This window comes from Candoia aspera, chromosome 4 (genome assembly GCF_035149785.1).
Source record: "Candoia aspera isolate rCanAsp1 chromosome 4, rCanAsp1.hap2, whole genome shotgun sequence".
NCBI lineage: Eukaryota > Metazoa > Chordata > Lepidosauria > Squamata > Boidae > Candoia > Candoia aspera.
The window spans coordinates 94,626,060-94,646,161 of NC_086156.1; the positions used below are offsets into that span (position 1 = coordinate 94,626,060).

The window sequence follows — 20,102 nt, forward strand, 5'->3', positions numbered from 1 at the left end:
TCACAGTAAATACCATGGCCAAGATATGCTGATAATACTTAGTCAGGATTCTGCAAAGGGAAAGAGATGCTGTATCAAATAAAACTCTGCATCTGAAAAGGGCAGTGAAAATAAATTCCATCAAGAAAATGTCTTAGAAGCCAATAAGCACTGTTTCATCTCAGCTGATTAATAGAATAAGCTCCATCAAAATAATAATGATTTAGAAGGTAATAGTCACTGTTTCATGTTAATTGATTTTTCTATTATTACTCAGTATCAATATTGTGGAATTATTTTTGAGGGGAATAATCACAGGTTTTTTTTTTTCTCCATCTCTCTGCAATTTTTAGCAATTCTAATTATGTGCAGCTGACCAGAATAGTTCCCAGACATGTAACATGGACATTAGCATTGTACACCTGGGAAGTAAAATTGGATTAATCACTTTTTCTTACACTAGAGTTGGTTTAATTTTAACTTAAATGACTGCAAAAAATGGCATATATTAAGAACTCTGTCTGACTATTATGAGATATCTGCAGAAGACTAAAAATATCTTGATGAAGCACAAGCAACAGTGATTTTATAGCACCACAAATCATTTCATAATGCATAAATTGTAGCTTTTCCTATTAGGTTAATAACCAATTCAAAATTCTCCGAATATTGGAAACAAGCATTTAACCAAAATTCAAAGAGTTTTTCTTCCCTAACAACAGCTAAAAGAGGCAGAATGAGGATTTTACCAATAAAAGAACTTAGAGAGCACATGGTTCTCCTGTCTGGTCCTCCCTCCCCACAAAAATGAAATGCTTTTGGTTCATTAGAGTATTATTCCTGGAAGAAAACTGCATGTCTCATCTACTGATGTAAAATATACTGTATTGCTGACTGAACATTATTATTCCTATGGTTAAGAAAATAATTTATAACATGAAAAATATATTTTCATATAATCTTTAGGTGTGAAAGATTATTTTATTAATCATTGTACTTAATTATGACACATAAAATAGGTGTACTAAAGAATTTTATCTAGATTGATAATGACTTACAGGGATTCACCAAAAAGAGAATGATGGGGAACGTCCTCAAAGCTTTCTATATCTCTGTTTCTGAAGACGAAAGAAGTAACACAACCAATGATTAGGTCACCTGGTTGGAAATATTTGTGAACAATCGGGATAGGATCTCGGATGCTGCATTTTATTGGTTGAATCATCGAAGCCATAGGTGGCAATAGCAGTAGGAGAAGAATCAAAATCATCATAACAAATATTAGTCCCAGTTTGACAAAGTGTCTCTCATTTCCATATTATGCTTAAGAGTCCCCAAACGTGGAATAGCTTGAACTGAATCTCAATCTGTTCCTCACAGAACTTCCATTCTGTTCTGAGTCTCAGAATACAAATGGTTCTGAGAGATCTTTCTGATAATGATCTTACCTGCCTCTAAACTCAAAATATTTAACTGTCCATCAGCACTTAGTCCTCATTCTTCCAAGTGTAATAATTTGTCAATCAAGGATTTGAGGAACAGCAAAGTTAATAATAGTCATTTTGATAATTGTAAGGGAAAGAGGAAATTGCAACCTTTAAGTTTCCATCCTTTCAGTGAAATAGTAATGGTGGAATGAGTCAATAAGAATCATATAATCCAGGAAAACTTTTTGAGATGAGAGGAAGTTAGATGTGGCAAAGATGTCAAAGATTCTTTTAGGAAGTGCCATTCTATACTGAATAACAGACAAAGCATCCAAATCTGCTGTTTCAACAGGGATTTTAGCATTCTGGAAGAACTGATATTTTGTACCTTTGACCCAATGAAATACATCTACATTCTCCAGCAGACCCAATGAAATACATCTACATGGTACATTCTAATTTTTAATTTTTAGACAAAAGAAAAAAGTTTCAGAAAATGTGAAGGCATAAACATAGTACCTCTTTGCACTTCTTTGGAACAAGGTGCATTTTACCCTTGAAGTTGCCTTCACAGCTGCACTGAGGTCCCAGGAAAAGTTCTCTTTGGCTTAATGAGATGCTTACTAAGAGTATGATTGCAGAATATTGTAAATGTTCATACAAAAAGGATCTTAAAGTAGGAAGTGTAATTTGAGATTTCCATAATCCTTGACTTCCAGCTTCTCTTCTTTTTAATTGAAGATGTTTAATTGTTTCTTTAATCTTTGCCTCCATGGCACTATGATCTAATAAGTAACCAGTACTTAATAAGACCTAGTGGTGACCCTTAGGATGAACTTGAAATTTATTTTTCAGATGCTTAGCAGAATGCTTTCTTAGGCAAGTTACACTTAAATTTCCACCACTTATTAACTATTATTTAAAAGAGTGAAAAGAAGGGCTCTGTGGCTATCATGAAGGCTTCTAAGGAATGCAAACTTCTGATATCCCATTGTATAAATTGAGGGAAAATGAGTGCGAAGAACTGGTCTCAAATCACTGCAAGATGAGCTGGTAGCACCTGAAAAGGGACCTATCTTGACAGTCTAATGTTAGCTAGAAATTAACTGAGGAAAACCACTCAGATACCACAATTTAGGGTTTTAAAGGTGATACCACATGTTTAAAGCTACTTATGGCTTTAAAGATGATAACTAACATTTTCTTTTTCATCTGGAAGCCTTTGGAGGGCCGCCTGGGATATTCTCTAAAAAAAACAGAACAAATTTGTTTTGCTTTCTGTAAAGATTAATCTTGTTTGTCACTGTTAATCAACTCAAACTAGTATAGAATGTTCTCAGTTGTGGAGCTGTTGTGGTCTCTGAGTATGGTTGTTTGTTTGCAGACCTTTCTTTAGCTAACATCATCAGTGTAAGTAAGTGTGGGGCTTGCTCCCTGTATATATACAGTAGCTTGCCCTACCAGCGTTGGTCGTGGTGTGGTTTTCTCCATGGTAGTTCCTTGATCAGTGTATTGTTTTCTGCCTGATCTTTTTCTCTGTGTGAATCCCTGCATTTCTGGGCATTGGCTGCTGGAGAGGATGAGTTCTGCTCTTTTTGTTTCCCCCTTAGCTTTTGTACTCTCTCTTTGGAATGGTCTGTAAATATGGTTTATCTCTAGGTATCTGCTGATAGCTGATTTGTCTGAATGTCAAGCTTCCAGGAATTAACAGAGTCAACACTCACTTGCACTGATGCTGTTGCCTAGTTGGCTAATGAAATGTCTGCACAAAGACAGCCAAGCTCAGAGAGCACCAAGGCCTGCACAGTTCAACCTTGATATGAATATATTCCCTTCCATTGGAATGTCCTGAGCATACCTTGTGGTGAAACTGTGGTCAGGCTGTGAAGTCTTCCCTGGAGCTTGTGTGGGATCAACACAGGAAACAATGCAAAAAATAATCAAGGCTGACTGCAGTATGTATTGATTCAGTTGATACACTGCGCACTGAAGGGGAAATTCCCCAAAGGAGGGTGGGTGTTTCTCCTGCCAACAAAAGGAATACACTAACATTATATACATTTCTGAAAAGGGGAAGGGAAAGGTGACACATGCATACTAATGAGCAGTAGATTTCTTGGGTTGCTTCTTGCCCCCTCTGCTAACTACTTCAAAGAAAGCATTGTCATAGTGAAGAAAACAGTCAGGTCAGTGGGAAGTGGAGGGCAGTAATGTAGGGGTGCCAGATGCAGGAAGGAGGATTCATTCTTCTGGGGTATCTGGAATTTGCTGTCATGGGAATGGATAGATAAACTTGTCATAAATTGAACTGAAAAGCTAGTTTCTATCCTAAAGCACATTTCTTATGTTTCTGTTTTTTTTTCATATATAAGAATTTTATTAAGATTCAAGCAAAGAGAAAAGCTACCAAAAAAAAAAAAAATGCAAAAAAGAGAAAAAAACTAAAAAGGTGTGAAAAAAAACTAGAGAATTTTTTTTTCAAACTTACAAAAGGATGTGACTTCCAACTTTTAACAGCAAGGATATACAAAACTTTTCCATAATCCATCACTTACTCCATATTAAACTAAAATCACATTATTTCTATAAATCATTCCACATTAGTACATTCTAAAATCACTGAGTACAGTTACTCCCTTCACTTCTATTAAATGAAAAAAAGAAAAGAAAATTTGATATAAACCTCCTAACAATTTCCCCCTCCCCAAAGATAACATCTATTTAATTATTCCCTTCCTACCGCTATTCTATACATTTCAGTCTAGTATAAACAAATCAAATGAAAAGGTATATTATTATACTTTTAGTATATTATTACAACTGTTGTATTAGTATAATGTCTGCCTTTATACTAAAGAATACAGCAGTTTTAATCATCTGAATCTTAATAAAACCAAAAAAGAAAAGCAACTGAAAGCAATGACCTGAAATCAAATTTTAATAAACATATTTTCTAATACCCTAATAATCTTAATCCATATCCTTACAAACCAATAACACTATTCCTTGCAGTAGAAAGCCTCTCTTAGGGTACACATACTGTATGTATGTATGCATGTATGCATGTATAATGGGTGATTTAGAAATGGTATGGCCAGTCTTAGGGCTTAAGGCTACAGCATGGCCTGGAAAATGGTGATGTCCCTGCCTCCTGGCTGCCCTTACCAATGAAATGGGAAAACTGTTTGCAATCTTTTGGCTGCAAACAGCTGTACGGAGGACAGATGGGTTTATTCCAGGCGTTCATCTTTTTCCAGAAAACAGTCCTGGGCTTCAGGAAAACCTACCTGAGCCTGAAAAAACTGCACCATTGTAAGCTGTGCCCTCTGAGCCCATGGGCATAGCTGTTCAGTCTGTCATGTGCCCACCATATGTCCAGTGCATTCCTCACGTTTCAATGTGATTTAGCCTGCTCCATTCATTAGAAAAACTTTCCTCACACTGTATTTCGACATTCAATCCAATTGGGCCATTCTGGCACAACATTCAAAGTTCAGCTATATTTTGTCTGTTGAATGATCAGTTACAGTGTGTTGACCATATCATGCAAGGAAACATTTTTTGTTTCTTGGTTTCATTTCAAACCTACATAGGAAAAGCAAGTTGGCCTTCTCTGTTGTATGGGGGGAAGGGGGAATGATTAAGGACTTTTTGAAGAGTTTCTACGGTGGAAACCTAAACGGAAAAATCTCCCCCTTCAAAACAAACTGAATAGTGGATGATTGGTGAAGTAAGGATGAAAATAATAGAATTAAAAGAAGGAATGCTACATGAGACTAATAATGGAAATAGGAGTGTTTGTGTTTGCACTATTAATATTTTCTCTTTCTTAATTTTTCCCTGTTAGTTATCTGAGGCCTAAAAAAGAGAATTCCAAAAAGTGATCCATGCCAATCCTTTCCCCCACAAAGTAATCATGACTCTTTAAGCAACTTGAATCAAATCATTTTTTCTTCCAAATCAAGACAGAGACATGCCCTCTCCATTTCTCATACTTTCAATTTTAATTTACTGAGGGCAAATTTGCTCCTATATCGTAAAACAGTCCTCTGCCACCCCAAAGACAGTGATTAAATTAACTATAAAAGAAGGGGTCTAAAAGAGAGTAACAAGTAAAAGAGGAGATTGTGTTGTCTATTATTAACTGTTTCTCATTATTAGTTGCTCCTTGTTGTTTAGGTCTGGCCTAAGAATAATTATATACCATTTTGGGATATATATGCAGCCCAGCAACCCAGCACTAGAGGCTAAAATGGAGAAAACCTCCACAGCCACCATGTATTTCCCTTTGGTGCTCAGGTAGGAAGGAACAAAGGAGAGCCACACACTGCAGAAGATCAGCATGCTGAATGTGAGACATTTGGCCTCATTGAAACTGCTGGGGAGGTTCCTGGAGAAAAAAGCTACTGTGAAACTGGCAGCTGCCAGAAAGCCCATGTAGCCCAGGACACAGTAGAACGTGGTAGCTGAGCCTTCATTGCACTTCAGGATGATTTCCTCATTTTCTAAATGTGCGTCAATGTCAGGGAAAGGTGGAAATGTGAACAACCAGACTGTGCAGATGCCTGCCTGAATCAGGGAACAAGAAAGAACAATGGAGGTGGCCAATCCTCTTCCCACCCATTTCCTCATCCTGGATCCTGGCTTGGTGGCTATGAAAGCCAGAACCACAGTGATGGTTTTTGCTAGCACAGAAGACACAGCCACTGAGAAGATGATGCCAAAGCTAATTTGTCGGAGGAGACATATTGTATTGCCAGGTGCAGCCAGGAACTGCAGTGAGCAAAGAAAGCAGAGGAGGAGAGAAATTAGTAGAAGATAGGTGAGATTTTGGTTATTGGCCTTGACAATGGGAGTATGGTGATACATCAAAAATGTTGCCAGCACCACAATGGTGCAGAAAGAAAAGAAAAGTGCCAGAATGACTAATCCTATTCCCATTGGTTCTTCATACGTCAAGAAAGATATTTTCTTTGGAATACATGGATCTTGGTCCTCATTTGGATATTGATCTTCTGGGCATTTGAAGCAGTCATCCACATCTAGAATTTAAATATATAAATATACTGTATATACATCTGTTTAGGCTGACCATACGTACCATTTTGAAAAGGACAGTCCCGTTTTTTTAACATTTCCTTACCATCCCATCATTTTAATATAAATATCAATTTTGTCCCCTTTTAAAAAAAATGTTGGAGCCGTTATTGTTACAATGCAGTCTGAGCTCTGCAGCAATGGTGGGAAAAATATTGAGCTCTGCAGCAACAGCAGAACAGTTGCAAGAAAGCTCAGCTTGACAGTTGGGAAGAGTGCCAAAAAGAAAGCAAGTCCATTGGCTGCTATCTCCGAACAGCTCAAAGAAAAAAGAATGAAAGGATGGAAAAAACTGGAACGGGTTGTTGGGGACAACTGTTCTTCATGCTCAACTTCCAGACCTTGCCTCTTGACTCCAGTTGAACCCAGAACCAGGAAGACCTTCCCAGCTTTGCACAGCTGGACCACCAGACAAGCCTGCCTTCCTGCACCTTCTCTGCCCACTGCTGCTTCCAGTCCTGCCCTGCTGAACCAGCCTGCAGCCCAAGCCTGCCTTCCTGAGCCTCCTCTGATCACTGCTGTTGCCTCCAAGGGCTACCAGGGTGGAGCTCCGTGCCTGAACCTGATGGCTTCTGTGCCGGTCCTAGTGCCTGCCTTGTACCTAGTGTGGGCTGGACTCATATTTTTTTTATAGCTTGAAGTCTACCCTTGCAATGCCAAAGACAAAGAGGTGAACCTGCAGTTTTAATGACGATCTCCAGAAGGAATTAACATTTATTAAACTGAACAAACTATGCAGTGATAGAACAAAACTGGTATGCCAACATTGTAATATCCATTTTTCCATGACATCAACCAACATCTACATAGCCAGAAACATAAGGATGCTGAAAAGACTCTGGCTTCAGTTAAAAACGCCATTTCGTTTATGAGACATGACGGTGATAGTGAAAGTGATAACATACAGTCCCCCTCTACGTCTACTTACATTTTTGTATGCGTTCTGTCACTGAAGAATAACTGTTAGCTCAATATGTACATGTGATGAAACATTTTAACTTTAATGAAAACAAAACTCTTTTTATATAAACAGTAATCTGTTTAAGGACCAGCAAATGGATCTTGCAAACTCTTTAAAACGTTATTTTCATACTTTTTCATGAATACGGAATATTACATAAATTTAACCCCATCGCGTTTTGCCATCCCAATGTCCCATTTTTGTCTCGAGGAAATACGCTCAGCCTCCCTCTGTTCTATAGTCAAACGATTATTAGCGTCATTGCCCAGGGCTTTTTCTGGAAGCAGGAAATGCCCTGACACTCTCCATCTACTCCTACTCTTGCCTTTGGCACATAGTAGCCACAGGAGAACATGGGAATTCTTTGCTGGAGGAGGCAATGTCACTTACTTATGACGTCATTGCATCTTGCTTATCGATTACTTCTGCTTCACATTGGGTGTCTCTGTGTATTTCTTTAGTTTTATTGCTACATCAAACTTGAGCAGGGCCTTCTAGAGAGCATTCTTGAAAATAATATGAATAAAATAAATAGAATAGCATTATCTTCCTATCAGATAATTTATCTCAAATGTTCTTCCATTTTTATATTTCTCTATGATAAAAGTAATGATCACATCCATAAATATAAGTTTTGCTGAAGGAAAGGAGGATAGGTGTCCCCTATTCTCCTTACATTAAAATATTTTGAAGCCTTCTGAATCAAATGGAACAGATTTTGTGAAAATTGGAGTGATATATTCTTGAAACAAGGAGAACATATTCCAGATATAAGAGAAATGGAATGCTTTAATATTATTTTAATTAACTCTGCTAATTGCATGGTGGGTTGGCTTTTGCTTTTGTTGTTTTTGTCTAAACCACATCAAGATTTTGTTAATGAGAAGTAATATACAACAGTTTTAATTAGATTCAAAAATAAGTAAATGTACGCTAGAACGATACGTGCTGAGTCACCTAGGCCCCTGGATCTTATGATACCTGCCAGGTTTAAAACCTTAACTCTACCTGAATTCTTCCTTTTAAAAGGTTGAGGAATCTGTTGTGGAAAGGGCAGATCTGCTGACAGACAAAGAATATAATTCAGCTCCGATATTTACATGTTAATGGATCTGCCTCGGGCGACCTGCAGAACCATAAGTCAACTTGGTTCCTGATGCCTCTTACCCTTCTGGCTTGACATTTTCTCTTTGGGACATGGAAGGCAATCATAGCAACAAGACGGCTTCCCCTCCTGCTTTCTTCTGAAATAACCAGGGAGGCAGCTCTTGGTACACACTGAAACAGGAAGGGTCTGGAAAATTAAAGAAAAAAGGAAAATGTTGGCATTCAACCATGTATTAAAAAAAAAAAAAGGAAAATCATGGTTGATTGATATTGGACAAATAAAGAATGCTGATTTTAAAGATCTGGGTTTATTTTCATCACCCTCATCATCAAAACTATTCAAAACTGAATTCTTTTTTCAGTTCTACCAATTATAAAGAATTATAAACTTGTTTCCTCTAAACAGAGAAATACGTTAGGCTCAGGCCATTTCCCAGTAATGAAATTATTTCAATGGGACTCATCAACACTTGATTCTTTTTTCAAGACACTGAAAAGTATCCACCCTTACTCTTGCATAACACAGAAATTTATAATTAAATTAAGAAGGAATAAACTTTTTCAGACTTATTTAAATAAGACAGAATCTAATGCAGAATACAATGAAAGCCTTTGAAAGAGGTCTTTTAGAAGGTGATAATTCTGGAACTAAAAGCATATTCAAAAGTGATTACATATGTTGAATGAAATATCAGATGTGGAGAGTAACAGTCACCTGGTATTAATCAAATTTATAGATATTTGTGACCATTTAAAACTAACTTCATAACTTAGATTTTCAGCTAGAAATTCTAAGGTATTAGCCAGGAAACAGGGGAAAAAAAGAAAAGAATTTCATAATTTGGTTATTTGTCTTTATTTTAATCACCTAATGACAAATGAGTACTAATTCCTACAAATTAGTTTGTAGTACTAATAGAAAACAAAGAAATCATTTTATGTTTTAAGACTTTAGATAATAGTTAGAGAAATAAGGAAATATTTCCTTCAAACATTAAATAAATTGGATTTAACTCCATTGATGATTTTAGCTAAGTAAAGTTTAACTAGTATTAACACTAAATTAATTTTTCTAATGCCTTCATTATATCTGATGAACTTAAGGAAGGGAACACTGTTAAATTTCCAGGTACTGTTAAATTTCCAAAGAATATGTAAAACATTTGATGATTATTAGCTCAATATTCCTTTGTACTTTTTAATATCTTAAGTGGTGGAGAGGTATCAAAATCATGAAAAGAAATGTAAATAACATTGCTAGTCAAAGCATGTAAAAATCCAGAAGCCATTGAGTTATATAGATCCTTTTCTCTAATTAAGCAGATCAATCTCAACCTGAGGCTTTATGTTGATGTAGCCTCTAGGATGATGTTGCCTCTTCCACAGCTAAAGACTGGAACAAATAATGCAGGGGGAGATGAAACTACTGCATCGCCTAAGCATTGCAGGCATTGCAGAAGGATAATATTGTTGATGACATCCTTGATGAGTGCCATATCTCATGTTAGCTACCCAATATATAATCCATTAGTAATTGCTTGGGCCATAGCATTGGAAAAGTATGTTTTCATTCAAATTATTGGAAAATTCATTTACTTAGAAAAAATTGTTTCAAAAAGTTAATTGGGATTATCCCTACACATTTCAGAAAAAAAGTATGGTTGTTTCATTATTATAAGAATACAAAATGAATACTGATAGATGACAGAGAACATTTTATTATTTGTGAAGTCCTTGGTGCTTTCTGACATTTCATTGCCAGACGAGGCAACATCTTCAGTGCGAAGAGGGAGTGGGCCTTGCTCTCAGTTTATATACCATGGCTTGCCCTGCCAGTGTTGGTTGGGGTGTTGTTCTCTCCTTGGGAGTTCTTTGATTGAGCTGTTGTTTGCTGCTTGGTTGATTGCCTAAGTTAATAGTTCTTTGATTAGGGCGTATTTTTCTGTTTGATGGATCATCTGGTGTTAATCCTAGTGTTGATTTTTGCATATCTGGGTGTTGATTGCTGGCAAGGGAGTGTACTGGTCTTTTGGCTTTTCTATTGCCTCTTTTGAATGATATGTAAATGTTGTTTACCTCTATGTGTCTGTTGATGACTGCTTTGTCTGAGTGCTGGGCTTCCAGGAATTCTCCAGCATTTTTGGATTTGGCTTGGTTTAAGATGCTCACGGTTTCCCAGGTGAAGCTATGGTTGAGTTTGTCCATGCATTGTGGGATTAAGGAGTTCTCATTGTGTCTTCTGACTGCTAGCTGGTGTTCGTGGATGTGCTCTGCTAGTCTTCTGCCTGTCTGTCCTACATAGTGGCTGTTACAGTCTTTGCACTGTATGTTGTAAATAACTCCTGTTTTTTTTTCTTCTTGGGCTATTGGATCTTTTGGATTGCTCAATATTCTGAAACCACCAACAGACTGTTACAACCACATGGCATCACTGTAGCACAAAATCCAACTAAAACTCTTCAAAACATATTAAGCAAGCAAAAAGACCCAATAGCCCAAGAAGAAAAATATGCACTTCAATTTTATTATTTATTTATTGAATTGATTACTAGCCTTTTAAAATAATATTATTATATTTTATTATTCAAAACTTCATCAAAAGCCAGAGCTGAGGCAGGTTTTCTGAGAGAAAATAGAAAGAGAGTTGGCTTTTCTGTTGGTAAGGCATATAATCTTCCCCAGATTACAAAAAGCAGTGGATAATTCCTCATTATTTCTGTTCTACACTTTTAGAGTTATCTATAAAGTAGACCACAGCATACTTCTTGGTAATATCGAACAATGTGGGATAGACAGTACCACTACCACATGGATTAATATTTGGTTGACCAACCACACTCAGCATGTGGTCCTTAAATGAACTACATCCATGTGGAGGGAAGCATGCAGGGGGTACCTCAAGATTCTGTCTTGGGCCCAGTGCTCTTCAACATCTTCATAAACACCCTAGATGAAGGGATTGAAGGGGCACTTATCAATTTGCAGATGACACAAAGCTGGGGGTAATTGCTAACACTTCAGAAGGTAGACTCAAGATTCAGAAGGATCTTGACAGACTTGAACATTGAGCCCTATCCAACAATGTGAAGTTCAATGAAAAGAAATTTAAGGTCCTACACTTAGGTAAGAAAAAACAGATGCGTAGGTAGAAGATGGGGAGCAGCTGGATCAACAGTAGTACCTCTGAGAAAGATCTAGATGCTCTGGTGGACCACTGCTTAAGAATGGATCAGCAGTGTGCTACAGCTGCCAAAAAAGCCAACACAGTCCTGGACCGCTTCAACAGAGGACTAGTATCAAGATCACAGGAAGTGATAGTACTGCTGTATACCACACCGGTGAAGCCAAAATTAAAATACTGTGTTCAGTTCTGGTCACCACAATACAAAAAAGATTCTGGGGCCCTAGAAAGTGTGAAGAGAAGAGCAACAAAAATGAAACAGGGTCTGGAGGCTAAATCCTATGAAGAACTGCTAAAGTAACCAGGTAAGTTAAGCTTAATGAAAGAAGACTGAGGGGAGATGTGATAGCTGTCTTCCCATACTTGAAGGGCTGTCACAGGGAAGAGGGCAATAATAAAAGAGAAAAGACAGTATCTCTGTTTATTCTTTATTCAACAGATAAATTATCTTTTCTCTGATCAAAGAAATCAATTTAGTCACCTTAGCAGGTTCCATTTTCTTCAACTACCATTCCTCCAATCTTTCCATCTTTGTGCATACAAGAATTTTTCTCCAGTTAACATGTAAAAAAATTAAGTACCATGACTGTTTCCTACTGTTTGTCCATCAGTCGCAAAAGAAAAACTTCTGGTCTCAATTTTTTTTATTATACCTTAAAATTCTCTGCATTACTGAGGGTATTTAAAACCAAAATTTTCTAGCTCTTGTACATGTCGACCAGACATGATAAGATGTCCCTTCTTGTTGTTCACATTTCCAACATAAATTTGAAATGCCTTTATACATTCTAGACAATTTCTCTGCTGACATATACCAATGGTAAATCATGCTATTTAAGATTATAAACAAAGTAAATCCCAGTCCTTTCAGTCACATATTTTCCCATTGTTCCATATGTTTATTATAATCATACTTTTTAGCCCAGTTTCCCATACATTCTTTCACCTGTTCTTCTTTTAATTCAAATTTCAATAAAAGTTTTTACAATTCACCAATTACATGTTCATTGTTGCTACACAATTCTACTTCAAACTCAGTCTTACAAGGTTCAAAAGCATAAATCCCTTTGCCTACTTTAAATCTTTCTAATAATTGTAAATGCAAGAACCGTTGACAACTATATCCCTCTGCCACCACTTCTTCTCTGAATTTTATTTTACATCCCCTTGACAAAATTCTGGTATCTCACAATAAGTTAGCCATTTATGTCGGTCTATGATTTTCACCTATAAAATGCTTCCTTTACTAAGAGCCACCAAGGTGTTTTCAGGCACAACCTGGGTTGTATCTCTTCCATATTCTCAAAATGACATGTCTAACATAATGGTTTTTAAAATCCAGATTAAAGTTTGTCATACCATCAATATCCATGCCACCCAAATCTCAGATCATATCTTTCTAACTCCAAAACTCTTCTCTTTCTCCACAATCCACTCTTTGACCCAAACCAAACAGGAAGCTGCAAAATACACTTTCCAATCAGGTAAACCCAATCCTCCTCTTTCCTTGGCATCTTATAACACCTTACTTTAAGTCATGGGTTTTTTTTTTCACCTGCCACATAAATTTAGATATACAGTATGCTTATGCCACTGTTTCAATGTTGCATCCATTGTCAAAACAGGTATTGTCAGAAACAAAAGCATAATTTTAGGCATGGACTCTATCCTCGTGGTTTAACCACTCACCAAACTGGCCCTCATCCTTTACAATAATGTAGGTGTAAACTTTTATATATGTTCCTTTACATTTTAAGCTTTATAGCAACATATGCTTGGAAAACCAGTACTATTATCTATAATTAATTAGATATCTCTGCTTTTCAGAAATTTTGAACTCATACCTAGCTTACAGTTCCTCCCATTATTTGATCTTCCTGCTATGTTAAATGATATAGAGCTACCCTTTGGATATTGTCCCAATCATTTGAACAAAATCACCTACATCCACAATCCACTTCATTGAAAGTGCTGTGCCAACTGATGGCTTCCTCGTGAATGGTGAACATTTTGTCTTCAGCAGCCCAGGGATCCAGCTTCCCAACTCTCACACGATGGAAGGACTGGTTTGGGAATGTGACCCAGTTCTCAACATCCAGTCCTGTAACCAGTTCACCCTTCTTGTCAAAGGAAATTTAATCTCCAACACTATTGTTAAATGAGACTCTTCTTAAGAAGAAGTGAAGCTGAACATCAAAAAATATGCAAAAAGAAAGTATGGTTAATGTGTAGAACTATGTGATGCCATATAAATCTTTTTACTTGAAACATGTTACATATGTTCCTACTGTAATGTGCTAGTCTTCCTCGCAAGGATGGTTATTTGTGGTCCTTGATCAAAAATCACTCTTACAGTATTCTAACTTTCAATAATTAAAAATAATCCAGCTCAAGGAAACCATGCATATTATATTTATTTATTTCCTTATTTATTAATCAGATTTATATAGTCACTCATCTCACAAGAATCAACTCTAGGTGGGATACAGTAATCAATAAAAACAGTAGATTTATTTAAATATTTGCTTCAATATTTGCTCTCAGATTAAAGAAGATTTCACAAGATTTTCTCCAGGATGATCAATGTGGGTTTTTACACAAAAGACAATGAAGAGACAATGTAAGAATAGTATTGGAAATTATAGAATACGTACAACACCATGATGAGAAGCAAGTGGTGTTGGTCTTTTTATATGCAGAAAAAGCTTTTGATAATTTGAATTGGTGTTTTATGTTTAAATTTTGGAAGATATGGACTTCAGAGAATTAATTATTCCAGGAATTAAGTTGATTGAATACATATTTGGGAGCAAATATATATTATACTCCAAAAGATTCTTATAATGAATATACAGTTGGAACGTGTACTCTTTCTTTTGAGCTTGATGGACCAAAAAGTTGCAAAGAAAAATGGAGCTTTGTTTCTGTATCCGACAAAAACAGCAAGACGTTGGTATGCACAAAGATGGAAAGGTATAAAAATTCCCACAGAGGAAGAATGGATGGTGCAAGTATTGGAATTGGCGGTGATAGCAAAACTGACAGCACCGCTAAGAGAAAACACTGAGACTGGATTTGTTTCTATGTGGAACCTGTTTCTGGACTATTTGCTTGTATCTGAAAAAAATGAAGATTTGATATTGGGTTTTGATGATTAAAGTGTTACTGTTTATAGAAATAATGTTTATTAAGGTTTATTTAGGATATGAGATTAAGGTATTATATATTTGTTTTCATGTCTCTGTTGAAGAAGGTCAGAAGTCACTTTCTTTTTATTTCTTTCTAGTATTTCTGAACCTTTTTAGTTTGTATTTTTTCTTTTAGTTCTTTCTTCATACTTTTCCATATGTTGTATTTTATCTGTGCTTTGAAACTTTAATAAAGTTTTTTATTTAAAAAATTTAAAACGAGTAGGTATATAAAAGAAGCATTTAAAAATATAAACATCAACATTAAAATTAGAGAACAATTAAAACTACAATATACAGTATACAAACCCCAAGCAGAGAGAGAATGAGTACATCCACCTCAACTGTGGAGACATCTAGACAAGTCTCCAGTTCATTGGGATCCCCAAGCCAGTTTGCATAACCAGGTCTTGAGGGACCTACGGAACAACAAAGGGGATTGACTTGACCCAAGGTTAGGGGGGAAGAATGTTCCACAAGGTGGTCACCACAGCAGAGAAGGCCCACCACCTGGGACACACCAAATGTAGGTCCCTAGCAGATGGTATCTACAACATGCCTTATCTGCAACATCTAATAGGCGGGGCTGATACTCTAATATCAATTAAATAATTGATTGAATTGATTAAACAATACAAAATATACAATTAATATACAAATATATATATAATCAAACTTGCTCTTTGTGATCAGGAAGCTGTGAGATGCTGGAGAATCTGTGCAATTCAAATCTCATTTCCAACATATTTGATTATTCATAAAATTACCTGCCATGGCTGGAGAACCTGAAGATTGAGTTTTCTACCATTCAACTTTCCCCTGTGCTGTTGTTGGCCCAACTTCATGGCATGTAAAGCATGTGCCACAGCATACACTGCATTGTATATACTGTAACTATCACTGGTCATCCTCATTTCAAAAAAGGCCCCAGGAAGGCTCTCCAGTTTCTCCTTCCCTGTACAGATGTCCTCTGTTTCCTCATTCCCAGATAGTTTTGGAAACACACCTGCAACTTCATTTGAGTAAGGTGCAAAGGTCAGAGCACCATGAAGGACTTGGATATCCCAGCTCCTCTGATAAAAGAATGATGCACGACCCTTTTGAGAAGCCATGATCCACACCTTGCCTTTTGGCCTTACAGAAACCAATTCCATTTCAGGTAGAAGTAACAACCATCTTATGTTTAAAAGATAGTTATCATTGATTATGACAGCATTGGCTTTGCTGTTAATGAAAAGATGAAAAGTTTCCACAAGTGATTTCATCCCATCAAAAACTTTGGTGATATAAAATGCTCTGAATTGTTCCAGGAAGGCAGTGCAGATGCCATGGAGAGAAAACACTGAAAAGATTAGGTGCTCAGATTTTCTTCCACTACCTCCTTTCACAAGTACCCCAACCCAAGTCCACCTGAAGTGCAATAGTAGTTGAATAAATAATTCCCCTGTAATGAAGTCCTTCACCTAGAGCCATGCGGTAGTAGAAAGGGCTTTCATTTGGAGAAGAACCAGTTGGGAACTATGGAAATAAATGTTACATAAGTATATAGGAAACCTAGAGAGGGGAAAAGCTTGATTGACAAACAAAAATGTGTATCCTCTCTAAATTTCAGGTTCTGAAATATCTCAGCTTATGCCTTCACATAATTTCTGTGCACGAGATACATATCAGACTATGGTTGGACTAGATGATCCTTGTGTTCCCTTCCTAATCTACAACTCTACAATTACCTGAATTGTCATGGCCTACATCTGCTTCCATAAAGACCCTGACATCTGAATCCCCGCTTTGGGTTATTACTCATATATGTATTTACTTTCTTGCTTGCTTTTACCTTGCCCCTGGCTCCAATGACTCTGGGCAGCATAGTACAAGGAACAATGAAACAAAGCACGATAACAAGGAAACAGTATATAAATAATACAATCTCAAATACAAGGAAGCAACTAAAATGTTTCATGAGAAGTTTATATGCATATATTCAAGTATATATAAAGAAATTTCCCTCTCTTAATTGCTTTACTGAAAGTTTAAAATATGTTTTCCAATTGCCTTCCCAAAAATCTTTAAAATTTGCTTTACACCATTACAGACTTTTATGAACTGTTACTGTCTATGTGCTTGTTGGTTTAGCATGTTGAGTTTGCCAGCTGTCAGACTGCATCCCCAAGGATGGTCCTGTTAATTCCTCTTCAAGTATTTGCTCTTCTCAAGTTAAGATGAGATACTGGGGGAAAGGGAGAAAACATCAAGGAGGACTTAATAGGGAAGGAAGCATTTTTCTGCTGAGCTGTAAATAGAACTAAAAATTCAGAGGGGACTCCCATTGCATTTGCTCGAATGATTCCTTATGGTTCTAAACTCAAGGATATCTTTTCCTATTACTAAAATATATTGTTCACTAAGATTTAGTATTTGAATACCTTTCCAGTATGGATTCTTTCCTTGTTCATATCTCACAACAACCTTCTCCCTAATTGACAGACATACTCTTTATTAAATTTCATCATTTTATTTTATGATATATCCAATACACTTCTTAAATGTGCTCCATAGACAAATGTACATGAAAGTTAATTATATCTTAAGGTCTTGCAGTCCCCCAGATATTAAAAGCAAAGGCAATCCATCTTACCTGTGGAAGTTTGTAAGTGTCTAAAATATCTACCAAAAAGATTCCAGGATCAATAGTCCTGACAACCGATATGTGTTTGTTCAGATTGCCACAATTGTAATTGGGAATGAATCTGTTCTGACTGGAGAAAACTTCCATTGTGGCATGATACATCTGTGCCCCAGCATAGCTATCATAGATTCTGAAGCCCAATGTGATATTAGGTAAGAGCTGGAGGTCTTCATTGATCTTCTCCACAGTAAATATCATGGCCAAGATATGCTGATAATACTTAGTCAGGACTCTGCAGAGGGAAAGAGATTCTGTATCAAATGAAATTCTGCCCCTGAAAAGGGTAGTGTAAATATACACCATGAAATAAAATATCTTAAAATCCAGTAAACATTCTTTCATGTTAGCTGATTAATAGATTAAGCTTCAGAAAAATTACTAAGAAGGTAATAGTCACTGTTTCATGTTAAATGATTTTTATATTATTACTCAGTATCAATATTGTGGAATAATTTTTGAGGGGAATAATCACAGGGTTGTTTTTTGTTTTAATCTCTTTGCAACTTTTAGCAATTCTAATTATGTGAGGCTGACCAGAATAATTCCCAAGCACGTAACATGGACATTAGCATTGTACAGCTGGGAAGTAAAATTGGATTAATCACTTTTTTTCTTACACTAGAGATGGTTATATTTTACTTTAAGTGACTGCAAAAAATAGCAAACCTGGCATACATTTAGAATTTCTTCTGGCTTCCACAATATGTATGTAGCAGAATACATATATCTTGTTCAATCATAAGCAACAATGACTTTGATAGCACCACAAATGCTTCTTAAGTAATGCATACATTGTAGCTTTACTGTTACATTAGTAAGCAATTCAAAATCTACAACTATTAGCAACAACAATTTAACAAAAAATCAAAGACTTTTTTCTTCCCTAAGCACATCTGTAAAAAATGGTGGTACTGCTGTGATGTTTATGGCCTTGATAAGCTTCATTGTAAGCACCTGTTTTGATGGAGAAATTGGGAGAAAAATAATTAAGAGGACTAAGAAAGGCAGAATGAGGATTTAACCAATAAAAGAACACTGAGAGTGTATGGTCCTGACAGCTCCTCCACCCCCCCCCCCAAAAAAAAAGAAACTCTTTCAGTTCATAAGAAAATTATTCCTGGAAGAAAACTGCATGTCTCATTTATTGAGATAAAATATGCTGTATCTCTGACTCAACATTATTATACCTACAGTTCAATGCAATTTCACGTCTTCTGCAGAGTCCATTTTAGAGGCAGATGCTCTAATCCCCACCCCAAGGGAAGGGACTGGGGGATGGGGATATGCGGGGAGGAAATCTACTAGCCATGATGTATTGACTTGTTTGATTTTTAAAAAATATTATTTAAGGAACATACAGCAGGTTTCAGCTGTTGTTTTCCTTTAGAAAGTAAAAGAAAAAACAACAACTTCTAAGATGAAGAATATCATTTCACTTTAACTTTAGCTAGGATTTTTTTTTTAATCACTGTACTTAATTATGACACATGGAATAGGTATACTAATGAATTTTATCTAGATTGCTAATGTCTTATAGGGATTCACCAAAAAGAGAACGATGGGGAACTTCCTCAAAGGTCTCTACATCTCTATTCACGAAGACGAAAGAAGTAACGGCACCAATGATTAGGTCACCTGGTTGGAAATACTTGTGAACGATCGGAATAGGATCTTGGATGCTGCATTTTATTGGTTGAGTCTTGCAAGCCATAGCTGGCAATAGCTGTAGGAGAAGAATCAATATCATCATAAGAAATAATAATACCAGTTTGAAAAATTCTCTCATTCCCATATAATGCTTGAGATTTCCAAAGTTGGACTAGCTTGAACTGAATCTCAATCTGTTCCTCACATGACATCCATTCTGTTCTGAGCCTCAGAATACAAATGGTTCTGAGAGATCATTCTGATAATGATCTTACCTGCCCTTAAACTCAAATGTTTAACTGTCCATCAGCACTTAGTCATAATTCTCCAAAGTATAATAATTTGTCAGTCAGGGATGTGAGGAACAGCAAAGTTAATAATAGTCTTTTTGATCATTGTAAGGAGAAAAGGAAATTGCAACCATTAAATTTTAATTTCCATCCTTTTAATGTAATAGGAGGGGTTGAATGCATTGATAAGTCATCATATAGTGAAGGAAAAGTAATTGAGCCAAAAGGAACTTAGATGTGGTAAAGATGGAGAAATTCATGCAGCATTCTAAAAGCAGGCCAAAATCTTTAGCAAAACAAACAAACAAATTTCCAAAAATGTGGGGGCATAAACATAGCACCTCCTTGCACTGCATTCCGACATGATGCACTTTTTCTACTTGCAGTTGCCTTCACAGCTGCACTGAGTTCCTAGAAAAAGTTCCCTTTGGCTTATTGAGGTGCTTGCCCATTACCAGGAGTGCAAATGCACAATATTATCGAAGTTCATACAAACAGGATCTTAAAGCAGGATTTCCATAGTCCTTGACTTCCAGCTT

General features: G+C 36.4%; 1 protein-coding gene across 1 annotated transcript; it reads right to left on the bottom strand.

Moving 5' to 3' along the window:
* Positions 1-5,546: 5,546 nt before the first annotated feature.
* Positions 5,547-17,824, bottom strand: LOC134496701 (vomeronasal type-2 receptor 26-like). The gene is made up of 5 exons (XM_063302410.1): positions 17,576-17,824; positions 16,319-16,458; positions 15,708-16,164; positions 13,698-13,869; positions 5,547-6,448 (listed from the first exon to the last, which is right to left on the bottom strand). The coding sequence occupies exons 1-5, from the start codon at positions 17,822-17,824 to the stop codon at positions 5,547-5,549; spliced, it is 1,920 nt and encodes a 639-aa protein (XP_063158480.1).
* Positions 17,825-20,102: the final 2,278 nt, after the last annotated feature.